Source organism: Lemur catta, chromosome 10, assembly GCF_020740605.2.
Source record: "Lemur catta isolate mLemCat1 chromosome 10, mLemCat1.pri, whole genome shotgun sequence".
In the NCBI taxonomy this organism is placed as follows: domain Eukaryota; kingdom Metazoa; phylum Chordata; class Mammalia; order Primates; family Lemuridae; genus Lemur; species Lemur catta.
The window spans coordinates 23,012,434-23,038,333 of NC_059137.1; the positions used below are offsets into that span (position 1 = coordinate 23,012,434).

Below are 25,900 nucleotides of genomic sequence, written 5' to 3' on the forward strand. Positions count from 1 at the left end.
CTGAGTTCCAGAGGTTTTTTTAAAGATCATAAAATACAACAAGATATGTTAATGTATCATGAAGAAAGTTTTTAAGCAGCACTATATTAATTCTATAGCCAATAGAATTGGTTTCTAAAAGGAAAAAAAAATGTCAGAATGCACAAAAACATTAGATTTGAAATAACTTGGAGCCACAAGAGCATCTTGTGAAATCCCATATAATAAACTATGATGAAGAGGGTTAAAACTATGGCAGCAAAATTAATAGATGACAAATTTTAAATGTGTGGCTTCAAAGGCAAATACAGAGGAAAATGGTAATACTAATACTTTGCAAAAGGCATATATACATATATATATGGTGTCAGTTAAAATATTTCTTCCATGGTGCATTATATGAATGAAATAAAAGGGAAAAAATAGTTAAATAACTGAAAAAGCAGAGAAGGGTTAGAAGGAAGAAGAAATAAAGCTTAAAGGAAAGGAAAAGGTGCTAATAAAATTATCAAAGAAGAGGGTGAATAGATAACATACAGAAATTGTTTTTCAGAAAAATTGGAGGAATAAAATTAGCAGATTAAATTTGTGACAAGTGCACACAAAGAAAAAACTTGTAAAGGAGAAGCACAAAGACAGAAAAGCAAACTCAAAACCACAGTAAAAATATAGCCTTGCTGATTTGTCATTTTATTCCTTAGAAACTCTCTACTAATAAAGTATAAGCACAACTCTGTAGACTACAAACAAATATAAAACTATGCATTAAATGCAAGAAAGAAATTTAACAAAAAATTAACACCCGTCTTTGGGTGGGGAGAGAATGAACGGTTTTTCGTTGTTTTTAGTTTTCTATGCTCTGCCTAAAGGTCTTACATGAAGGTATGCACAGGGAATTAACTCTATTAAAAAACGAAGCTCTGAGTCCCATTTCAAATTAAAATTTAATTCAGCAGAACCTTGCTCTGTGGCCAGCTACTGCGGGAACTGAACAGGATGCCATTCTTCTCTGTACGATGTGTGTTGCAAACTTTCCCCAGGAGGAAGAACTTATCTCCTGTTATCTGCCACATTTCCTAGCCTGTGTTTCCAATCCCCGACTTTCAGTGGGTCTGTCTGCACACATGGGTTGTGCAATGTCTTTGCTTTGGGGGGTGGGGGGTGGGGAACAACAGGCTATTCATGTCTACTATTTTTCTTTCCTCTCCGGGTCTTGCTGGGCCTCTGGTCCAGGATTCCTCTAGCTCCCGGAGTCTGAGAGGAGACGGCAGCATTTCATTTGCACATCTCCGACCTCAGACACTCACAGCTCCCTCCGCCCTCTCGCACATGCGTTCCAGAATCCGGTGTATACTGGCGAAGCTGGGTCTGTCTGCAGGCACCTTGCTCCAGCACAGACGCATCAGATTGTACAGCTCCAGCGGGCAGTTCTCAGGGCAGGAGAGGATGTTGCCGTCCCGCACGTAGTAAATGACCTCCTCGTGGGCCATGCCGTAGTAGGGCTGCAGGCCGTAGGAGAAGATCTCCCACAGGACCACCCCGTAGGCCCACACGTCCGACTCGGTGGTGTAGCGGTTATAGAAAATGGACTCCGGTGGCATCCAGCGGATAGGGATAGCGTCGTTCTCATTAGCTTTGTAGTAGTCCGCCGAGTAGATGTTCCTGGAGAGGCCGAAGTCAGCGATCTTGACCACCATGTTCTCACCCACCAGGCAGTTCCTGGTGGCCAGATCGCGGTGGACAAACTTGCGCTCTGAGAGGTAAGCCATGCCGGCTGCCACCTGCCGGGCGATGCACAGCTGCTCGGCGCAGGACAGGGGCGGGGGGCCGGGGCTGGAGACCTGAGCCTCGGGAGACAAGTCACTGTGACTGAGGCTGCACACGGTGTGAGGGGACATGCTGCGGAGGAACTCGTTGAGGTCCCCGTAGGCCATGTATTCAAAGAGCAGACACATAGGCTTCCCGACGGCACATACACCTGGAACCAGAAGAGCATCCTCCGTGAGCCTTGGTTTCTCCCATTTACCTTTTAAGATTCAGCTTATTCGTCACTCTCCCTACGGTGCCTCAGCTCCTGACCTGCCCAGGATCGGTTAGATTTTGCTTCTACCATCCTTTAACATAGTGCCTCCCATCCTATTTTATAATCATGTATTTGAGGTTTCTTTTCAACATTTTAACACATTGAAAGGAGAGATTATGTCTTATTTTTCTTTAACTTCCCCACCTCGGCCACGCGTCTGGCAAAGTAGGAGCTCGATAATGTCTGGTGAATGAATTTATGAATGGATGCTTGCTCGGGGTATGTAATGGAATTGCTCTGTGTTTCTGTTTACTTCTCTGGAGAATGATAATAAGGAAGATGTTGTATAAAGTTTGGAAAGAATAATAAAAACAATCCAAGATTCTTAGACGAAGTGTTTAGGTTGCTGCAGTAAAACATTTTGATATTTAGGTTTATACTGTTCATTCTACAAAGAAAAAAATGTAAATATCAATAGTCTTAGATTTAATACCAGGAGGGCATTTGTAAATCTTAAAATCTTGATATATTTGAGAAAGAAACTGGAGAACCTGCTTCGAATATTAGATCAGATGGGCACAATTTCACATCACCTTAAAAATAGAGATTATTAGATCTATTATTTTTTTTTTCCAGCAAAAATTAGAAGTCTGTTTGAAAAAGAGAAGAAATAAGGAATACTGTTATCTTGGCTTACTTATTTTGGTGTTTTTACTTCCAGAGACTTTAGTAATCAGCATATTTATACATAATAAGGGGAAAATTAGAGAAATGTTAGCTGAGTCATACTTAGAGATTTCTTCTTCATGATCCTCTTTGGATCATCTTTAGTTAATAGGGATTTACCTCTCTCATCAACTGACTTTACCACTGTTACGCTGGTTGAGTTGACTTAAAATGATTTTCTTATCTTGGAAAAAAATAGTAACATATTTCTCTGAGATATGTTACTCAGAGAAAAACATTTTTTTGAACTGAGGTTATTTAATGAAATGTTCCACTCTTTGATACAGAAAATATTATATGGAAGATTTCTATTTTGATGGTTATGAACAATTACATACACATGCATATACATGTAATTTATAATTATATATGTAAAAAATTATATACACACACATACATATGAGCTTGAAATGTCTTATATATTGTAATAACTCTAACCCAACTCTCAGTTGGGACTTCAAAGTGAAATAACATTCTTGAGGGAAGGACTGTTTTATTCACCCTTGTAATCTCAGGCCTAATACTATACATGGCTCACTATGGGTTTTCAATAAATGTTGATGGATGGAAGGATGAATGGTAAAATGGATGGATGGATGCTTTTAAAGTTTGATGGATGGATAGATAGATGGATTTAAAGTCTGGTGGATGGATAAACTTAAAGATGGACGGGTAGATGGTTAAATGTAAGAAAATCTCATACCTAGTCCAAGCTATATCTTGAAACTTTAGCATGACATTTCAACAAATCATCTCACCTCATTGTTCTACTGTTTTCTCAACTGCCAGAATATTGAATAACAGTCTGTGATCTCTAATGGCTATTCCTATTCTAAAATTCTGCATATCTCTGTATTCATATCCATTTTCTCCAATTTATAAAACCATTATACACTAGGATTTCAATAAAAGGGAATCAATTCTTAAGATACATGTTCAGTAAGTACGTAATATTTCAAATGTGTAAAACAAAGCAAATTTATTTTATTAGAAGTGAATTTTATGGATTTTTCCAATTCCCCTTCCTTCCACTATTGTCTTATTTAAATGTTACTGATATCTAAGAAACTGCAAGAGTAGTGGAATCACATGCACGAATGATTACTGTCAATGCATGCTCAAATAAAAAACAGACCCTGTGTTCATAGGACGTTTAAATGACATTTAGATATGGGATTTAACAAATGGTAATATAAGTCTGAGTTCTTGTTGGGCAATAAAAATAATAGAAAACTCTCAGTAGTGATGTATAAACATGATACCACAGTAACCATAAATTTGTAAATTGTACATAGTTTGTGTTTGAATCGATGTCAGGAATTCAGAATGTTAGGAAATTGCAAATACTTATATATGAATGCAGAATCAACACTTTAAGAAACAATAGAAATTATTCTTCAACAGGAAAATTTCAGTTTGGTGCTCATTGCAGATCATTGTCAAAGGTTTTCAAATTACACAAAATTCAAAAAGCAGGAGTACCTATCTCTTCAGTATCTTGCTCAAGCTCTAGCACTATATTTTCTATGCCTGATAGATGTTAAACAGGCATCTCAAAACCAGTGTGATAGGAGGGACTCAGCGTTCTTCATGAATCTTCAACTCTTCCTGGTATTTCTAGCTCACAATGTTTGGGTAAGTGTTTAAGACAGAGAGCCAGACATAAAACAGCTAGTTTAAAAAGCCTTATCAGGTGTGGTTTTGTGAAAGTTGAGTTTGAAGTAGCTATCAACATCCAGCAAGCAGCAGACAGTTTGTATCTGAAGGTTAGAAAAGAAAGTAGGGTGGAAATTTTGATTTTTGAGTTATCAAAATATAGGGGGAGGGCAGGAATTACCCCAGAAGAGTGGAAGAAGAGTGTAGAGTGAAAACAAGGACAGAAACTATAGTTGCATTAACTTTTGGTAGGGGTGGAGGTAGGGCAGTGGAAGTGGAGCCCTTGACCAAAACTAAGGGAGGAAGAGAGCAATGGAGAGAGACGGGTCATAGAAGTTTCATGGAGGAGGCCAGCCTGTAGTGTCAAATCCTGCAATAAATTGTTTGGGATGAAGGCTGAGAAGAGACTATTTTATTGAAGTAGAAATTGCTTGATGATCTTGAAAAATATATGTTTAATGGATTAGTGAATAAATGTATAATATTTGAGAAAAAATAAGTGTGGAGGGGCAGAAGCTGGATTCAGATTGTAGTGTTATGAGGAATGAATAAATGAATGTTTGGTAGTTGAGGAAGTAGAAGTGTTTTCAAGATGAATTGCTAGATACTGAATAACTTTTATTCATTTATTCATCACCTACAATGTGCCAGAAACTGTTGAAGATATATCGTGATTCTTGATTTTAACATCCATGTAAATTCCTTCCAATATCTTGCCCTCTAAGTTACTTGACTTCCTTTCCTTGTGACCTCTACCCGACTTCAGTCACTCATTCTCCCTGTCATAGTCCTCCTGTGTCTTCCTCAGCTCAGTCAATGGCACCTCCCCTCTTTCAGCTGCACAGCAAAAACCCTTGGTACTATCCTTGACTTCTTTCTTTTTTTACACATCTCACATTTTGTCTGTCAGTAAATTATTTGTCTCTACCTTTCAGTGACACGTAGAACTTGATCATTTCTCATTATCCTCCCCACCGTCACTTGGTCCAGGCCACTATCTTCCCTTTCTGTACTGTTGCAATACCTGTTTACTGTCTCCCTGCTTTCATTGCTTCCCTTCAGATTATGCTCAAGAAAGCAGCCAGAGAAGTTCTAAAAAAATATGAGTCATGACATGCCATGTCACTTGCATTTGCTTCCCATTTTACTCAGAGTAAAAGCCAACGTTTTTCATAAGGCCAGGTGGGATCTGCCCACCTCTCTTATCTCATCTTTGAGACCTCTCCCCTCTTTCACTCTGCTCCAGCCACACTCATCGTCTTGCTATTCCTCAAGCACACTACATGTGCTCTTGTTGCAGGACCTTTGCAAATGCTTCTCATTCTACTGGGAATGTTGTCCCAGGATATCCACATTGCTAGTCCCTTATTTATCTTTGTCAGGTCTTTATGTAAATGTCATATTTTCCCTAAAGTCTACAAAAATTTTAGCTTGCACTCTGAAAACTTCTCTGCTTTAATTTTTAAAAGAGACTTTAGAACTTAACATCCAGCATATTATAGGGGTACAAAAGTTTAGGTTACGTATATTGCCCTTGCCCCCACCCCTGGAGTCAGAGCTTCAAGCATGTTCATCCTAGACGGTGTACACTGCACTCATTATGTATGTATACACCCATCCCCTCCACGCCCATCTGCCCAACACCTGATTAATGTTATTTCTATATGTGCACTTAGATGTTGATCAGTTAAAACCAATTTGATGGTGAGTACATGTGGTGCTTATTTTTCCATTCTTGTGATACTTCACTTAGTAGAATGGGTTCCAGCTCTATCCAGAAAAATACAAGAGGTACTTTTCCCCAGAGTATGTTTTTGTCTGCTTTGTCAAAGATTAGATAGCTGTATGAGGATGGTTTTATATCTGGATTTTCTGTTCTGTTCCACTGGTCTGTGTCTCTGCACTTGTGCCAATACCAAGCAGTTTTAATAACCACAGCCTTGTAGTATAGTTTGAAGTCTGGTAAATTAATACCTCCCATTTTGTTTTTATTGCCTAAAATTGCTTTTGCTAAATGGGGTCTTCTCTGGTTCCATACAAAGCATAAAATTATTTTTTCTATATCTGTGAAAAATGATGTTGGTAATTTAATAAGGATTGCATTGAATCTGTAGATCACTTTGGGTAGTATAGACATTTTAACAATGTTGATTCTTCTGATCCCCGAGCATGGTATGGTTTTCCACCTATTTACATGCTCTGGGATTTCCTTCCTCAGTGTTTCATAGTTCTCCCTATAGAGGTCCTTTATCTCCTTAGTTAAATATATTCCTAGGTATTTTATTTTCTTTGTTGCTATTTTGAAGGGTATTGAGTCCTCAATTTGGTTCTCTGTTTGACTGTTATTGGCATGTATGAATGCCTCTGATTTGTGTGTATTGATTTTGTATCCTGAGACTTTACCGAATTCATTGATCAATTCTAGGAGTCTCTTGGTTGAATCCTTGGGGTTTTCTAGATATAATATTATATCGTCAGCAAAGAGTGAGAGTTTAATCTCTTCTGCCCCCATTTGGATGCCCTTAATTCTACTCTCTTGCCTGAGTGCTCGCGCATACACTTCCAGCACTATGTTGAATAGAAGTGGAGATAGTGGGCAACCTTGTCTAGTTCTAGTTCTAGTTCTAAGTGGGAATGCTTTCAATTTTTCCCCATTCAGTATGATGTTGATTGTGGGTTTGTCATATGTGGCTTGTATCATTTTTAGGTAGGCCCTGTCTATGCCTATTTTGTTAGGCATTCTTATCATAAAAAGGTGTTGAATTTTGTCAAATGCTTTTTCTGCATCCATTGAGAGGATCATATGGTCTTTGTTTTGCTTCTGTTTATGTGGTGAATTACATTTATAGATTTGTGTATGTAGAACCATCCCTGCATTTCTGGGATGAAGCCCACTTGGTCATGATGGATTATTTTCTTGATAAGCACCTGGATTCGGTTTGCTAGGATTTTGTTGAGAATTTTTGCATCTATATTCATAAGGGATATTGGTGTGTAGTTTTCTTTTTTTGTTGTGTCCTTTCCTGGTTTTGGTATTAGGGTTATATGTTGGCTTCATAAAATGTGTTGGGGAGGATTCCATCCTTCTCAATGTTGTGGAATAGCTTCTGCAGTATAGGCACCAGTTCTTCTTTGTAGGTGTGGTAAAATTCAGGTGTGAAGCCATCTGGTCTGAGACTTTTCTTTTGAGGAAGGTTTTTTTTATTGATGTTTCAATTTCAGTTTTTGATATTGGTCTGTTCAGGAATTCTATTTCTTCCTGGTTGAGCCTAGGGAGGCTGTGTGTTTCTAAAAATTTGTCCATTTCCTCCATATTTTCCAGTTTGTGTGCATAAAGGTTTTTGTGGTATTCATAGATGATATCTTGTATCTCTGTGGCATCAGTTGTAATTTCTCCTTTCATGTTCCTGATGGAGCTTATTAGAGATTTTTCTTTTCTGCTCTTAATTAGTCTAGCCAAAGGCATGTCGATTTTGTTTATCTTTTCAAAGAACCAACTTTTTGTTTTATTAATCTTCCGTATAGTTTTCCTGTTGTCAATTTCATTTAGTTCTGATTTGATCTTATTAATTTCACTTCTTCTGCTGGGTTTGGGGTTGGTCTGTTCTTTCTCTAGCTCTTTGAGTTGATTCATTAGGTTGTCTATTTGTGATCTTTCTGTCTTTTGGATATAGGCATTTATGGAAATAAAATTTCCTCTCAGGACTGCTTTGGCTGTGTCCCACAGATTTTGATAACTTGTGTCTCCTTTGTCATTTAGTTCAAAGAATCTTTTGATTTCCATCTTGATTTCCTCATTTACGAAATAATGATTCAGCAGAAGGTTGTTTAGCTTCCACGACTTTGAGTAGAAATGAGAGTTTCTGTTAGGGTTGATTTCTACTTTTATTCCACTGTGATCTGAGAAGATGCATGGTATAATTTCTATTTTTTAAAATTTTTTAAGAGATGTTTTGTGTCCTAGGCTATGGTCAATCTTAGAGAATGTCCCATGAGCTGATGAGAAGAACGTCCTGTAAATGTCAGTTAGGCCCATTTATTCTAGAGTTCTGTTTAAGTCCATTATTTCTTGGTTTATTTTCTGTTTGGAGGATCTGTCCCATGCTGTCAGCAGGGTGTTGAAGTTTCCAACTATTATGGTGTTGCTGTTTATCATTTTGTTTAGATCAAGTAGGGTATGCTTTATGAATCTGGGTGCACCTGAGCTGGGTGCATATATATTTAGAATTGTTATGTCTTCTTGTTGAACTGTACCCTTCACCATTATATAGTGACCATCTTTGTCTTTCATTACTTTTGTTGATTTAAAAACTAAGTTATCTGAAATCAAAACAGCCACCCCAGCCTTCTTTTGGTTTCTGTTTGCTTGAAATATCAATTTCCACCGCTTTACTTTCAGTCTAAATGCATCCTTGCAGGTTAGATATGTTTCCTGAAGACAGCAGATACCTGGCTTGAATTTTTTTATCCATTTGGCCAGCCTATGTCTCTTGAGTGGGGAGTTCAAGCCATTCACATTTATTGAGAGAACTGATAGGTAGGGCAAATTTCTGTTCATGCTATTGGGTAGAACTTCATTGCTTTGTTTTCTCTCTTGAGCCATTGTGGTATCTGGCCTTTGATACTTAGATTTTGAGTGGTTTTACATTCCTGAGTGTTTATTGCACTGATCCGTGTGCAACTCTGTTTTGAGTACTTCTTGGAGGGCTGGTCTTGTCTTGGTGAATTCCTTGTCTTTGCTTATCTGAGAATGTCTTAATTTCTCCTTTGTATACAAAACTTAGTTTTGTTGGGTACAAGATTCTAGGCTGGGCATTATTCTGTTCCAGAAGAGTGAGAATGGGGCCCCAGTTTCTTCTTGCTTGTAAGGTTTCAGTTGAGAAGCCTGGCGTTATTCAGATGGGCTTTCCTTTGCATGTTATTTGTTTCTTTCAGCTTACAGCTCATAGAAGGGCCTCTTTAGTGGACATTTTGGTGAGTCTGATGACTGCATGATGTGGAGTCTTCCTATTTGCAGTGAATCTCCCAGGAGTCCTTTGGGCTTCTTGCACCTGTATATCTAGATTTTTAGCAAGGTCTGGGAAATTTTCCTCTATTATGTCTTCAAATAGCTTATCCAACCCTCGTGTATTATCTTCTTCACCCTCAGGAATGCTCATAACTCTCACATTAGGCTTCTTCACATAATCCCACATTTCTTGCAGGCTTTGCTCTTTTCTCTTATTTAATTTAAAGGTGTTATCTTCAATCTCTGAGATTCTTTCTTCTGTTTGATCTTCCCTGTTCTTGAGGCTTTCCACTGTGTTTTGTAGTTCCCTGAATAAATTCTTTATTTCCAGGAGTTCGGTTTGATTTTTCTTTAATATTTCAATTTCTTTAGTAAATTTTTCTTCCAAGTACTGGATTTTTTTTTCTGGTTTCTTTTTATTGGTTATCCATTTTTTTCTTGGATATCATTGAGTTTTCTTACAATCTATGTTTGAAATTCTTCTTCTGTCATTTTAGTGTTCTGAATTTGGTTAATGTCCATTGCTAGAGAGCTGGTGGTCCTCTTTGGGGGTGTGTTTTCCATTTGATTCTTCATATTTCCAGAGTTCTTTTGCTGAGTGCTTCACATCTGGATCAGCCATTGCTTCCCACCTGTCAGTTTTCATTTGGGAAGTAACATACTGTGTACAGGCTCTGTTCCAGTAGATACTGTAGGAGCAAGTAGATTACAGCTGCTGCCTACCAGCGTGGATGTGGGCACTTCTATGGTTGCTTGATTTGCCACTAGAGAGAGCTGCTAATATGTTGTTCAGGGTTCTTCTACCACAGTTGGGAGGCTGCTCCTGGTGGGAGGCATTACTTGGGGAGCCTGTTTTGGCCTCTTGCCAGGGTTTTTGTTCCCTGACCATAGATCCCACTGTTGGCAGCAAGCTGGAGGAAGGAATCCAGCCCCAGAGTTTTGAGTTTACTGGATGACCTAAACCGGTCTGACGAGCGAAGTCACTGGGCTGAGGACTTTTGATCTGCACCAAGGCCCCATGCTAGTTGCAGAGTGAGAGTGGCTTTTCTTGTCTCTCCCTACCTCCAGAGGTGGCACCTTCCACTTTTGGCATGACAGATGCTGACCAGGGGGAGGGAGTGGTGCCACAGTCCACCCAGCACCCCAGTGCCTGTAAGTCCCATGGGCAATAGCTTCCCCATGACTAGGGAAGCTCTCAGAGTTTACACATCAAAACGGGTCTGGCTAGTTGACCGTAGGTCATGTAAGGGCAGAGCTCGTCACGAGAGTCCCGGGCTGGAGGCCCAACACACCAAATCACACCACAACAGCTGGGTTATGGACCCTGAAAATGGTGACTGTGTCCACCCACAGAGCGCTAGCACTGGGGGCGACTGATCAGGAGTTGGCAGGTGCCAGGTCAGGAGGCTCAGTCAACAGGATGTCCCCTTGTCTCTTTTATGTTGCCCTCCCACAATCTCAGCCTGTCCAGCAGGAGCTCTTGCTCTTTCTGATCCACCCTGAGTGGGCCTATTAGCCCGCGGTGTTTTCCAGGTTAGAGTTCCCTATTTAGTGTTCACCTCTATTGATCTGGACCCGCTGAGTGGCAGAGGCAAGTTACCTGTCTCCTAACTCCCTCCAGCAGTAGCCCAGACCGGTCCCTCCCCCGCCCAGTGCAGTCCTGGCACAGAGCTCAGGGAGTTCAAGATGCTTCCCACTATTGTCTCCTCTCCACAAAGCCCCATGTCTCCCACGGTGATTTTACACCAACTTCAGGCAGATCCCTGAGTGGGTGTGGAGGTCAGTGGGGGGAAGCAAGATGTTCTCCTGTAGGTCTGATCCTACCTCACTCACTGGCCAGGCAGGTGCAGCTGTCCCATACTCTACTTTCTATTGTTTGTCTCGCGCTCTCCAGATTTCATGATCTTATTTCCTGTTCACCTTTTCTTTTTCCTGCTTTTTGTATCCCATGCTGATTCTCTGCCGATTCACAATGCTATTCTTGTGGGGGAGCAATCCACTTATGTGTAGCAGACTGAGATCTACACTTCCCTCTCTGGGAGCAGGAATCCAGTAGGTTACCTTCACTCTGCCATTTTTTCCCCCTTGTGTGTTTATTTTTATTATCCATCTCTCCCAATAGAATGTAAGCTCCATGAGAGCAGCGATTTTTGAAAGTTTTGTTCATTGCTGTATAATTAAAACAAACTAAGTATTTTTGAATATTTGTTGAATTTATGAATCTGTGAACAGATGGGAACACCACAGTGAACAAAAAATGTATAAATCACTGCCTTCATGACATTCTAGTTAGGGGGGAAAAAAGAGAAGAAACAAAATAAACGAGCAAAATATATAGACTGTTCAACCTTGATAAATTCTGTGATGGAGAAGCAGTGTCAATGGAAGATTCTTTTCTATGGGGACATTTTAAACATTTTTACAAATAATTAGGAAGCAACAAAGGCAGAGAAAAATTGAAGTGATGAAATTAAAGAGGAATAATCTATTAAGTAGCAAATGACCTAGAGGGTTGGGATAGACCTAGGTGAAGAGACTAACCATGAGAAGGAACAGAGACAACCCATTGATTAAGGAGTAAAGGAAGAAGCATAAATAAGTGAAATATAAAGGAAGAAAGACTTGGAAAGCCTCTGTTTTCTGATGAAATAAGTTGCCTTACTTGTATTTTCATACCTAAGAGTTTCACAATGTTAGGGTTGTCAAATTCTGCCATGAGGGCTGCCTCCCTCTGAAAGTCTGCTTGCATATCTGCTGAGGCTTCTTCTTTGAGCATCTTTACTGCCACCATAGTGAAAGGTTCGTAGGGAAGTAAGCCTGGAGCCCTGAGAGATAAATTTATTGAGAAAGAAACCAAAGATCAGGAACATTATACATGCCTACATTATATCCACCCACATTTATGCATGTCCCCCCACTCATGCAGCCTTTCCCAGAACCAAAGGAAGATGACAGCAGTAGGTCACACTTAAAACTCCTTGACTCCAATTGATAAAAATCACTCGAGTTATTTTCAACATAGATTAAGTTCTAAAAATGCATTATTTATATATTATTGGAATTCTAGAGTACATAGACCCAATGGGATTATCATTGCCATCCTAACCCCCTAATCTTTGGCCAGAATATAAATTCCTTAAAGGCAGGGACCATGGATTACTCATTTTTATATCCCCCACAGAGCCTAAGTTGGTGCTTTGCAAATTTTGGTTTTCAATAAGTGTTTGTGTGAAGTTTTCATTATTCACGTAACTTCTATGCCAGAGCCATCAAGAGTGGAGGCAAGGTTGTGTCTTGCCCAAGAGCACAAGGCTAAAGTCACAGTTGGTGGTTAAAACCAAGTCCACATTTTCTGGCCCAGCTATGTGTCTGTGGAGCTGCATCCATGCAGAGTCAGTATTTTATTCCAATTCACACAAAGGCAGGAGATAGGCTAGTGTTGGCCCTAATACATATTCCTTTCTTGAGCTTATTGTTTTCTGTATTTTTGCATTATTTTTTCCTTTTCTGTTTTGTCATTTCATGAGCATCTACTTAATATCTAGACAATAAAAAATGCAAGACATTATGATTAAAAATGCATGACAGATTCTTAAATAAATGAAGATACATTTAGATCTCCTATAAATTACTTCTTTTAAATGTAATAAAATATATTCTTACATAAACACTCTTATTTTCCAGCAAAGATAAGAAATTGTTAAGATTCAAAGTATATTACACAACACAAATAAAGCTAATGATGTAAAGAATTAACTTACTTGATAGTCATTATTATACATGGTATATATACATCAAGCTAATGGTCTGGTAACATATTTCAATGGAGAAATTTTTTTTTTCATGGGTAAACTTTACCTTGCTTGAAAGACCCTTCCAAATGCTCCCTCTCCGATATCTCTCACATATTCAATGTTATTCCTTGGATACTCTAAGCTGAGAAGCTTGGGATTCAGAAGGAGTGGCATCCTCTGGTACATGGGGTTGGGATGAAGTCTGTCTAGCAAGAGCTCAGAAGGCAGTGTTGTGAGGGTTACTGCTGCTGATTCTCTGCAGGCAAGATAGACAAGATCAATACTGAGCTCAGGGGCATTGTGCTTGGACTTAGATTCTAAGCAAGATGGCATTTAAGAGTAAGCAAAGCAAATCCTACTAAGGCAGCCAAAGTTTGAGAGCAATGACATATTTTGTTTGGTCTAAGGTACAATTACTCAGGAATTTTGTCACTATCCAAACAGGCAGTGGCAATGGAGCTGAGAGGGAAGATGGGGAGCAGGAATAGCCATTTCCTTACAAATTATTGTTTAGATTCTATCTGTTGTGAAAGGTTACCCTTAGGACATGCGATCCTATACAAAACATCATTGACACTTTTAAAGATCATGGTGGGGGTGCTTAATTTTAAAGTAGGGCTATGGATTCATTAAGAGACTGGCAGTGTTACACATATTCCTCTTCTAATATTAAATATGTAGGTTTCAAAATATTGCTACATGTGCTTAGCTTAAACTAGAAGCTCACCTTTTCTTATTTTTCCATTGTTTTCTTCTTCGGCAGCAATAAAGAGTAGTTATGGTAAGAAGCACAAATATTGCAAAGCTGGACATGATGGAGATTATTACAGTCATGGAGTACGTAGGAGAGACAGAGAAGGAAGAAGAGGAGGAGGAAGGCAAATTTGGAATGTCCACACTCGGCTTTGAGGACATCATTGGTGGGAATGCTGTAAATAAAAAGTAATTCTTTTCATTCATTCTCAAACTTTTAAGAAGCAATTTTTATATTCAAGCAATTAGTAAACTAAATTTAATTTTAAGAATATATATGTATCCAGTTCTCTCTGGTTATATATTTATAAAGTCCAGTTGTAAGAATTCAGTGAGACCTCGTTGTAAGTAAATCCAGCTTATAGAATCATAGAATTATAAAGATGAGAATCAGGGAGAAGAAATAGTTTTTTCTAAGATAAATGCAGATCCTGGGCTAGTGCTCTTTATACTGCATCATGTTGTTCATGACTTGACAATAATTATAAAAATTATTAAATATTTTCATGTAATTATATTGTCTAGAGCTGAGCTTTTATACACATTGACTATCAGTTTACAAACAGAATAGAAATAATGGAAGATGAATAATGAAAATATTAAGACATGAACAGAAGTTAATTCATCTAAAAATTGGAGTCTAAATGATTATATAATTCATTAGTTACACACACACACTCTCTCTCTCTCCTTATGGTTTCATCTGTGTACACAATGGTAGCTGGTAATTATAGAAAAATGAGTTTTGGATGCAAAGCATATATTCATCTAAATGTTGACAAAAAGTCAAATCAAGTTGCCTGGGTGATTTAAAATTGTGGACAACATTTTTGTCAACTAGACCTTCTTAAGAATAATCAATTATAATAGAATGTGAAAAGATAGTAGTATCCATTCAAGAATGAATCAGTTTAGCAATCAGTTCAGTTTTATTATACGTGAGGTCTTGGAAATAAAAAAAAAAAGGGTGATAACAGAGAGGCATTAGGTATAACAGTTAAGAAACTAGGCTCTGAAGACAGAGTCAGAATCAGGTAGATTTGCGTTCAAATCCTGGCTCAACGCCTTATTAGATGGGTGAACTTAGGAATGTTGGATAATATATTGTTCTTAAGTTGACTTGAATGTAAAATGGCGGATATTCATGGTACCTAATGTCATAGGGCTATTGGGAGTATTAAGACATAATATACATAACACACTAATCAGTGTGCTGGATTAGGGCATGCATGCACTGGTTCATTCTCAAAATATATGTAAAGGTGGAAGAAAAAAAGAATTAAAGAGAAAAGCAAATCATCATTCTAATAATTAAGCCAGATTATACTTTTCTCCACAGAAGCTTTGAAATAGAAGACAGACTCACCGCTGAGTATTTCTGTAGTAAAGTGTGTGAAGTCCCGTTGAAGAGAGGAATAGTGCAATGCCTGCTTAGCAAATAACATCAACAGTACAAAGGCATTGCGTGCTCAAAAAGACATTCCACTGCATCAAAAGAAGCCATAAAAAATAAAAACTACCGAAATTCTAGTCCCTGTGTTCAAGCAAGAACAAAATAAGGCAAAGATAAACAAATGATTAAAAAAAATTCTTTGCCACCCCTCAAAGTGAACTGATAATATTCTTTAGAGTTTACTCAGAATTCAGGATACGCTTCAAGAAATATTTGAGGTCTTTACACATTTCCATAGAATATGGAACACTCTGCCTAATAAGGATGCCTCCTTTGCTCAACTATTAACCAACCTGAAGAGATATGGCCAATCTCTTTAATATTAATTGCATTTAACCCAGGCAACATACTTTTAGACATTCCCTATCCCAGGTTCAGATAAAATGGTCAGTTTATGACATTTGGAACTCATTTTCTTACATGTATTAAAGATTTCATAAAATTGTGTTTTTTAAGACTAGGAAGTTAGTTTTGTAGCTAGTTTGTGCTGCTCAAAATTCCTTTATAATCAGTGTAAAGGCAGAAACATGGATTTTTGTGTGTGTGTTGTTCCTATTTAATTTAAGATTAAATCGGCACTTTCTACACAGCAAATCCTCAATGAATGTTTGAATGGACAAATAAGTAAACAACTGAAGGGTAACAAAGACCACAGTTATCAATTAAAAGTCCAATCAAAGTAATCTTTGGCTGCTTATATAACAATAAATTGAAAAGCTTTTTTTTTTATTCCTTCATTTGGGAGTAACAATTTGATAGGCTACCAGGATAATAGAATTTTAGGGTTTCCATACTGTTCTTGTTTGATAACTCTGAGTGATTCAGCTGGGATCAGTAGCATTCTTTCTTTTAATATTTTAAATCTTAGTCCTTTAAGTAAGCTGGTAAAATGAAGTCCTGGCACCTCACCAAGTGCAGAGGGCATTAGGCCTAGAACATGCATTACAGGAAGTAAGTGTGATTTAAGCCTTAGAACACTCAAACCAAAGGAAGTTAATTTACAGGAAAAAGTTTTCTAATTTCATTCTGAGTATTTCTGCATTCTGACAGGTTAAAGTACCATTTGATACAAGTTAGTTTCTAGGACATCCCTTTTCAAGCAATCTTCTTAAATTCTTTCCTAGAGATTTTGTGGTTGTCCTTTTAAAGCCATTTGATTTGACCCTATAAACTTTATACTGAAAATTGACTATCTTTAAAAAAAAACACCAGTCTTCCAAAACAAGGATCTGTGTCACAAATGAAGATGAGTCGGCTCAATGAAGAAATAAATATTTGTTTTCATCTATAAATGATTAGATAATGCAAAGTCATGAAGGCAAAATCAAAGGTAGCATTTTAAATTTGGCTTATTTTATGGACATATAAGGGATAAAATAGGCTAACGACCTTGAGTTGGGAGACAGTATTCATATCATTCACTAAATATGCGGCTCTCCATGGCCTAATTAGGAGCTATAAACTGAGATCTGATGTTCCTTCTTGTTCTACCCTGGGTGAGTTTGGTGAGAAGCCTTTGAGGGGGTCGTACATTCTGTTCTGGACATGAAGGAAGTATGAGCGTAAATACACATGCATGAATCCAACTACATACACATAAGATTTCAAGGGCACAAACAAAATTACTTACTTGTTAGGTTTTCTTTTTTATAATCTGAGGGGAAAAGGATAAAAATTTGTTTAAAGTGAGCATCCAGATATCTCATATATTCTGTGAGAGAGTGCTAAGAAATGCCAAGTTCTCTTTCAGCTTTTTAATATACAGCTGGAAAACATTCTTTGCATTCGAATGTGGAAGAATTGGGTCTTTCAAATTAAACCGGCTGTTAGGGATAACAACACAGTTCCTTACAAACAAAGTTCATGAAAGCAACATGCAGCAATTCAATTTTGTTTTGTGAGATCAGCGTTTTCAAACATGTGGCTTATTTTAGCATGCTTAAAAATCTGCTTCATTAGCGAAGAAAGAGGACTTTATTCTTTTGTTCCACTCTTCTGACAAAATATGAGATGTTTCTTAGCTATTTTTCTGCACATTCCAGAAAATGTTACGAGCTCCTGTAAGATCCCCTACGAAAGAAGGTAAGATCTTAAGCAGCAGTTCAAACTGCTCTTTCTTTTAGAACAAATGAAATAAATCCTTACACTAACCTGTGCAATTAGGATAGCATTAGGATTCTGCTATTAGGTATCTAAGGAAAGCAGAGCTAAAAAAGAAAAATTAGAAATGCCTAGAAATATTAGGAGCTTTAAGTTCACACCTTAGTTTCTTCAAAATAGTAAATTTCTCTTAACTTCCAAAGTCTTGGGAGAGCCCTTTTCTTACCTAAATATGGCAGTCTGCTACAGGCCGTCGGGTCCCAGTGCATGCTGGGAAGCTTGCTGCACTCTGGAACGGACAGCAGATGCATCCCAGATCTGTAGAGTCCTCTGTGGGTCTTTTCTTCCATAGCCAGCCATTCTTTTGCACAGAAGAGCTCCTTTACTGCCAAGCAGTACTCTCTAAAATGTTGTATGGAGAAAAAACTAGATCAATTATGGCATGTTAAAGACAAATTTGTGGCAGTACCTAAATTCTGTATTTTCAAAACATCATCATAGTACACTGTTATTGCAAAAGCATTTTTGAAAGCACCCTTTTACTGTAAGTAATGTGAGAGTTTATGAAATATATTATCCTGTGAGATGAAATGCTATCTTGTTTTGTTTCTTAAACATAATTAATGCTACTGGGGGAAAGGAACTTTCAAATTTCAAAGGTATTGGATTAGGTGTCCCTGATATGCCTTCTCTCAACTTCAAATTAAAATAACTACAAAGGTACAGAAATAAGGTACACAGAGTTTAAAAAGAATATCTGTGGCTCATGCATGTAAACTGATCTGGGATATAAATGTTGGAAAGTTATTTAATAAATGTATTTTGTGCTAGCATACAAAAATAAAATTGAATTTTAATTATGGTAAAAATTTCCTAAATTTCAATTAAGAAAAAGGAGATGCTATAAGAAAGAGGTCTATCATTATTATGGACCATATTATTTCTGACAGAGGAACCACAAGATTATCAACCAAAAATGTAACAGAATTCTGTAAATTGGGACATATATGATGTATAATAAAATACAATGGCTTTATGTGGACTAGTAATAGCTTTTTAACAAATAAAATGGAAAAATTATCCTACTTACTCACAAGGATTAATGAATTATGATATATGAGACTTTATTCCTCTCAATAATTAGGAGGTATAATATTAAGCATAATTGGAATACACTAAGAATTGCAGGAATATATTCTTTGTATGTTCTTTTGTGCCTAAATCTGGTATCTGACTTTGTTGTTGTTGTTGTTGTTAGTGAGTAATATTGAGTGGACTGACATTTATACAATACTTTTCTTTTTGATACTACAGTTGTTGAAATGAATTGCATTAAAATTCACAGGCAGTGCCAGAAGAGGCTTGCTCCTGCCTATTCCCCTCACTTACTCTACTTCCACCCCAGCCACCCAAAGAAATAAAAGGAACAATAAAAAGGAACAAGCCACTTACATGCAGCAACATGGATGAATATCAAAAACCTCATGTTGAGCAAAAGAGATCAGAAACAAAACAGTACATATTGTATGATTCCATGAGTATGAGATTCAGGAACAAGCAAAACTAATTTACAGTCAGAGAGATTAGAATAGATGACTTTGGGGATAATGGGAAATTGATTAGAAATGAGCCTAAGGGAACAGTCTAGGTGGTGAAAACATTCTATATCTTGGTTGGGGTAGTGGTGACATCATTGTATACCTTTGTCAAAACTCTGAACTATATGCTTAAAAGGGGTGCAGTTTATTGTATATATACTATACTTCTATCAACTAAATACCACAAGAAAAGAATATGCCATTTTGAGAAATCTGATTAAAATAATCCAAAAAATTACATAGCTCAACTCTAAAATTCAAAAATTCTAAGGAAGTTAATAACAATTTTTATTAAAATAAGGAAAAAGGGAAGTATATTTTGTGGACATTCTAGCAAAGTGTGTGTGTGTGACAACTATCCTGTAATTAGTATTGCGGTAACAGCAGCAAAGATCATAAAACACATCTAGTCATAAACTTAATGAAAAAAGAAAGATTTATATGAAAGAACTTTTACCAAACTTTACTAGCAGGCATAAAATAAGATCTGTATAAAAAGGAATGACATACCATAATCCTAAATGGGAATACTCAATAGTGTAAATACAGCAATTCTCTCTAAATTAATTCTATAGACTTAGTATCATTCTAATTAAATTCCAAGCGGAATTTACACATTGATATTGACAAAATCTTTCTATATTTCATATTTTAAAATAACTGCATAAGTAAAACAATTTTTTAAAAATAAAAAACTGAAATTCATAGCACAAAATTTTAAAATTAATTATAAAGACATAGTAATTAAATCCTAATGTTTCTAGTACAAAAATTGACAAATCATCAATGAAATAGAATTTAAAGTACAGAAACATAGATCTAAGTAAATATAAGTAAGAACATCTCTCAGTAGTGACCAACTATCCCAGTTTTAGCATCAAAAGTCCCACGTCCGGAGAAACTCCTCCATCTCAGGCACATGAAGAGAGTTGGTCACTCTACCTACTCTCACTCCACAAATATAAGTGATTCAAAAATTTTTGCTAATAGGAAAAATTTAAATATGTTCCATCTTTCCTTTATAATGAATAGAACAATTTTGTTCTTATGATTAAAGGAAAAGAAAGCTCAAAATCTGTTAAGTTTATACATTTATCATTATATGGTGTAGGTAATTGTATCATATAAATAAAACGTTATCATTTCTGATGTATGTCACTGGTTTGTCTGAATCTGTGCAATTTAAGGCAAATGGGAAGTATTATTAAATAAGATCCAATTTTAGATGGGATTTTAGTTTGATGCAGTGACAAAGCTTCAAAAGTATGGTGAGCTGAGAAGAGTGACATAAAACTCATGCTAAGCACGAAACTCACATTGGAAGAACGTGATTTTGTATAGTCATGGGCTGATTATGACTCAGCTATTTAAGAACAAGCTAGTATATATCACACAGTATTATAAAGAGAGCACTTGAGTTATGACTCATTAGTGTTATGATAAATGCATTATTTTAAATCAAAACAGAAGAGATGAAAAATTTGACATATGGCAGTGGGACAACTGGCTAACTCCATAGTCATAAATTTTAAAAAGTCAACTTTTCCCAAACTGAAATCATAAGAAAAACTTTATAGCAAGATTAGGGTCCATGTTTTAAATGACAAAGGTAGAAACTAAAAACAAAAAGACAGATTGATTTGATGACAAAAATTAACCTAAATTAACAAATTGTGCCTCAGAAATCAACCCACATAAGCGAGTTCTTCCTCCTTTAGAGACACATACCAAAATGTATGCAGACGAACTAATATGATGTCTGTGATTTGCTTCAAAATAAGTAATCTGGGGATGGCATTGCAGGGGGCTGGATGGGTAGAGATGAGATGAGATTGACCCTGAGTTAATAATTGTTGAAGCTGGGTGATACGTACATGGGCCTTCATTGTACTATGATCTCTACTTTGTACATAATTATGAAAATATCTGTAATTAAAAAATAGAAACCAAAACAAAAATCAAAGTTTCACTTTGCATTGGGAAAAATAATTTACAAACATATAATAAGCAAATAGTTAAGTGATAACAATCTTACAACTTTATTAGAAAAGAATGAGCAATCTAGTGGAAAAATTAGTAAAGGCTATAAGCAGAAAATTCCAAAAAAGACCTAAAATTGCCATGCACACTGAAGATTTTCTTGTGATTTTTTTTGTATATTCTATATATTTTTTCTACAATGGAGTCTTGTGGGTTTTGTAATCAGAAAACCATAATGACTGTCACAAAAAAGGAAACATATTTCTAATCTAATTATTATTCCTCTCAAGCATCTGTTTGTAATGTTGAGCTGATTTGCCTGAGTGTCACTGTGTAAGTATGATAACTATTCCAGTGGCCACCACAAATTATGTTAGCCTTGCTAAGGACAGGACTGATAGAATCTATTGTCACATTCTTTTGCTGGCTACATTATCTATTTGTTACACATGTGACATTTTCTAGTTAAACGATTTTCACTGTTGAGCAATACCTCAAGTAAACAATTTTGGAGACTCCTATAAAGAAGCCCAAGAAACCCAAATCTAAACTAAAGAAGTGGCAGTCAACAGGGGCACTATTTTTTCAAAGAACTGCAGGTGCAGTTCAAATGCTGACTAGTATTTCCTAACTCCTAGTAAGACATTTTACTTCCTCACAGCCATGCTTCCCATTCTCTTTTTGGCAATAGCTTTAGTTTTTCCCTCCTTATCTTTTTCCTTTTTATTCCTCCAGTGTTGAAGTCCCTAGAGATTTTTAGATGTCATGCCTGATCATAATGTGATCTTCTTGGACAAAGAAACAAATTACAGTACTGTTATAGTGTCTCCAAACCCTCAAACTTTGCAGTAAGTTGAGGAATAGAGCACTCTATTTTAATGATCTTACTGTAATCTTTTTATGCTAAATAGAAAGTTCACTAAAATCATTTTAATAGTTAAATAGTTTATGATTTTATCAAAAAGGAAGTGGAAATGTGCTGTGTTGGTAGCTTTCAAATTTTCAAAAGAAAATTTAGGAAGAACAATATCTATCCAGCTTCTAATATACTCCATGGTACAATTTATCCTTTAATCCTCTCAACTCTATTGTGCAGATGAGGAAACTAAAGCTTAGGCAAGAACACGTAAATCTAGAAAGCCGAAGTAACAGTATTTGAGCTTTGTTCTAGTTGGCTCAAAAGCCAGACTGATTTTTGTCTCTTCTACAAAAGAAGTACATAAAGACGAAGATAATTCTATGAACATGCATTTATGAATCTCAATGTTTAAAGAGTGTGGGCATTTTAAAGAAATATCTATTTAAAGTCTACTCCCCCACCCAAATGAGGTAAGCATGTCAGAACTCAGAATATAGGATGCAATGTACTTACTTTAAAATAATATTCTAAATGCTCATCATAATCTCATTTACTGACAAATAATGTCAAAACACTTGAAGTGTAGTCTTTATTTTCTCTATCTTAGCTTACTAATGAGGTCTGTGCTATTTTAGGATTTCTCTTTTTATTTGGTAGAAAGCAGGGATATTTATGAATATTATCATACCGTGCAAAATAGCAAGAGTAATAGAATATTGTACTGTTTTTGATATTTTCTAGAAGTTCTGAGCCCTTGTATTGTAAGTTATCATTAGTGATTTACATGGTAGAAATTTTGCCTGACTTCCTATTTTGGATGAAGCTCAGCTTTTGTCTTTACTATTGTACATGACAACTTCCTCTTTTGAAACCTCTTCCTGTTTGCAGACACAAAAATGGAATTTTCGCATTTACTTATTTTTGAAATTTTACCTGCAAACAGGGGTAGGAGTAGGGACTACTCCAGGGTTGCACTCTTGGAAGATGTGGTTACACAGCAAAGCCTCAGCAGCTGGCCGGCAGAGCGGGCTCACCGCTTTCAGTTCATTCCAAGCAGTGTGGACCAGTAGCTCTTGGGCCTCCTCAGGGTCCACGTAGGAGGTGTTGAAAAAAACAAGAGCATCTCTTGCCAGGACTGCATTACACACCTCCCCTCTGTACTGGGCACAGTAGCCTTTGTTATCTTTCTGTGGTTTACTGAAAGAAGCAACAAACAATGTTCCCAATCACATGCTATTTCTTGGCATTCATTCTGCATTTTTTATTTTTTTTGGTTGCCACATCTGCATGACAGAAATAAGAGAAAATTATACTAGCAAATGGGTTGAAATGCTCTATCTGAATATTGTCTTCATTTCCAGCTGCAATTATATCATCTCTAGCTCCTCCAGAGGGCTACTATGAAGACCACATGAGACAATGGATGTGGAAAGCTTTGGGAATGATCAAGAACTGAATAGATTTGTGGGGTTTTTTTTATTATTTACATTATAAATAGATTCTGACTACTTTAAGCCACCTCACATGCTTCTGGCAAATAAGCTGAGGTTTTTCTAGAAATGCACCTGAAAAACATATTCATCATGATAGTTAACAAATAACTGAGCATGTTAACAATCTGATCTGAAAAGCTTGCAGCTTTAGGAACGTAGTTCATTTATGTGTTATGATAGTTAAGTACCTGAATTTTGTAGCACACATACATCTTTGCAATACTTTCCATACTCAGATTCTCTCACTCATATCTAGAAGCCAATTAAAGACAAAGAAAGTCATGTAGGGAGGAGAAGCATGAGATATGGCTTCCAGGAGCTAAGTAGCATCTTCAGCTTTGCTATTGTCCCATCGCATGTCTTGGGGAAAGTCAACTGGTCACTCTTTGCCCAGTTGCCCTACTCTGTAGAGTGATGTAAGTAATTATTCTGAACTCAGATTATTGTCTGTTAATGGGTAATATATGTAGCAGAAAAGCCTGGAAATTCTATTATGCTAGCACAAAAATAAGATTAAAAGCTTATCTGCTATAACAACTGGAGACAATTAGAACAGAAAATGCTGCTAGTACTCTTTTCACACATCCACTTGCCCCCTTGATGCAATGCTGGGAATTATCATAAGTCATATACTCACCTGAAAAACATTTATTGAGAACTTATTATGTGCAGGCACTATGGTCTCAATATATTCTTATGTCTACTATCATCAGATCTATATCGTTAACAATGACAAAAAACTCTTAAGTTGTGTTCTCATTTACATTTGTACAGTGGTTAGAATTTAGCATTTCATTATCTTTATATAAAAGATTTTCAGGAAGAAAATTGAATTGGAATTTGAGGGAAATTTAGAGACCCCATTTGAATTTCAAAACATTTATACTTTAATTACAAATCATCATGGGCTGATCTTTAAAGCAAATCCATTAGAATGAGATATAAAGCTTTAGGTAAAACAATGAACTTTTAAGAAACATAGCTATACTTTTAAATAATGTTTTGTGATAGAGACTCTTCCTTTAATTCATACTCACCTTTTATTAATTAGCCAAGATGATTTTTGTGGTATCACTTCATTCATTGTGAATTTTTAAAATACTGAATAAGAAAACTCAAAACTTCATGAAAACTTGCACTAGGTAAAGGTGAGGAAACACTCAAAGAAATAACTTATGACCCAGACTTGTAGGGAATCCAATCTATGATGACACTTAGGAAGTTAGAGAGAAAGAAGGATGCTGTTGTTGGGGCTCAGAAAATGATACCCCAAAGTGAAGGCCTAAGAAGCAGCCTTAGAAGCAAAATCTCTCTGATCTTCTCCTGCCTGTCTGTCTCTCCCTCCTTCTTCCCTGAGATAGTGGAATCCCTCCTCCCCAAAGCTGGTCATAGAAACCAGAACACCTTTTCCCCAAAGCCAGCCATAAAACCTAAAAATATTACTCTAACCTCCCCCTTTTTCTGTGTAGCAGCTGGCCGTAAAGAAATGAAGACCCTCATTCCAGAAGGGTCCTACTCCATACTCTGGAGAAAGGAATGCTGCACAGACAGGCCAAGCACAATCTGGACAGACAGGCCTTGCTGGGTGTCTCTACTCAGTCTGTTAGATTAGATCAGACCCATTCTGTCTAATCGTATTTCTAAACAGCTGTCCATGCTGCACTGAATCTAAGCATGGAAATCGATAGTTTTCCCTGCATCTCTGAGTCTTCATTCAGAAGGCTCCTGTGTCGTGTAAAACTATGATCAAATAAATTGTTATGCTTTTCTCTTGTTAACCTAGATGTCTTTGTTATACGGGTGTGGGCCGTGCGTGACCCTTATGCTGGGGAGGAAAGGGATCACTCCCTCCCCACCCTACACTGTGCTTTAAGAAACTGAATAATAAGTAATAACCAGAAACAGCTCAAACTGGTTTATCAAGTGGTCTCACATATCTATATAATATCTCAGTATAAAGGGAAGATGAATAAGAACATGTGTAACCCTTTTCACTTAGGAAAAAACTGCATCATGTAAAAGCTAAATATTTCCCACAGTGTCTCTGAGCTGAGAATTATTCATCCAGGCTCCACTGTCACGTGTTAACTATTGAATGATGCTGTTTTTCATTTTTCCATGAGTATTTTTTTAAAAATAAAACACATTCATGATGTTTCCCTTAATGACACCAGTAAAACACATTTTTTTAAAAAAAAATAGGAAAGTAAGAAAGTATACAAAAGAAAAATTAATGAAAATAGCTTCAAAGTCCAGGCATGGTGGCTCACACCTATAATCCCAACACTGTGGGAGGCTGAGGTGGGAGGATTGCTTGAGCCCAGGAGTTCGAGACCAACCTGGGCAACATAGCAAGACCCTGTCTCTATAAAACATAACAAGAATGTAGTCCTAGCTACTTGGGAGGTTGAGACAGGAGGATCAGATCACTTGAGCCCAGAGGTTTGAGGCTGCAGTGAGCTATGATTGTGCCTTTGC

At 36.9% G+C, this 25,900-nt stretch overlaps 1 protein-coding gene across 1 annotated transcript in view; it reads right to left on the bottom strand.

The window, feature by feature from the left end:
* Nucleotides 1–811: 811 nt before the first annotated feature.
* MUSK (muscle associated receptor tyrosine kinase) overlaps nt 812–25,900 on the bottom strand; it is a 93,620-nt gene continuing 68,531 nt past the window's right edge. Inside the window, exons 9-15 of the mRNA XM_045562207.1 lie at nt 22,863–23,126; nt 17,719–17,894; nt 17,023–17,046; nt 13,914–14,115; nt 13,251–13,442; nt 12,069–12,217; nt 812–1,957 (exon numbers count right to left, since the gene is read on the bottom strand). Of these exons, the coding sequence (XP_045418163.1) occupies nt 1,275–1,957; nt 12,069–12,217; nt 13,251–13,442; nt 13,914–14,115; nt 17,023–17,046; nt 17,719–17,894; nt 22,863–23,126 (1,690 nt within the window). The 3' untranslated portion in view covers nt 812–1,274. The remainder of the gene's footprint in view (nt 1,958–12,068; nt 12,218–13,250; nt 13,443–13,913; nt 14,116–17,022; nt 17,047–17,718; nt 17,895–22,862; nt 23,127–25,900) is intronic.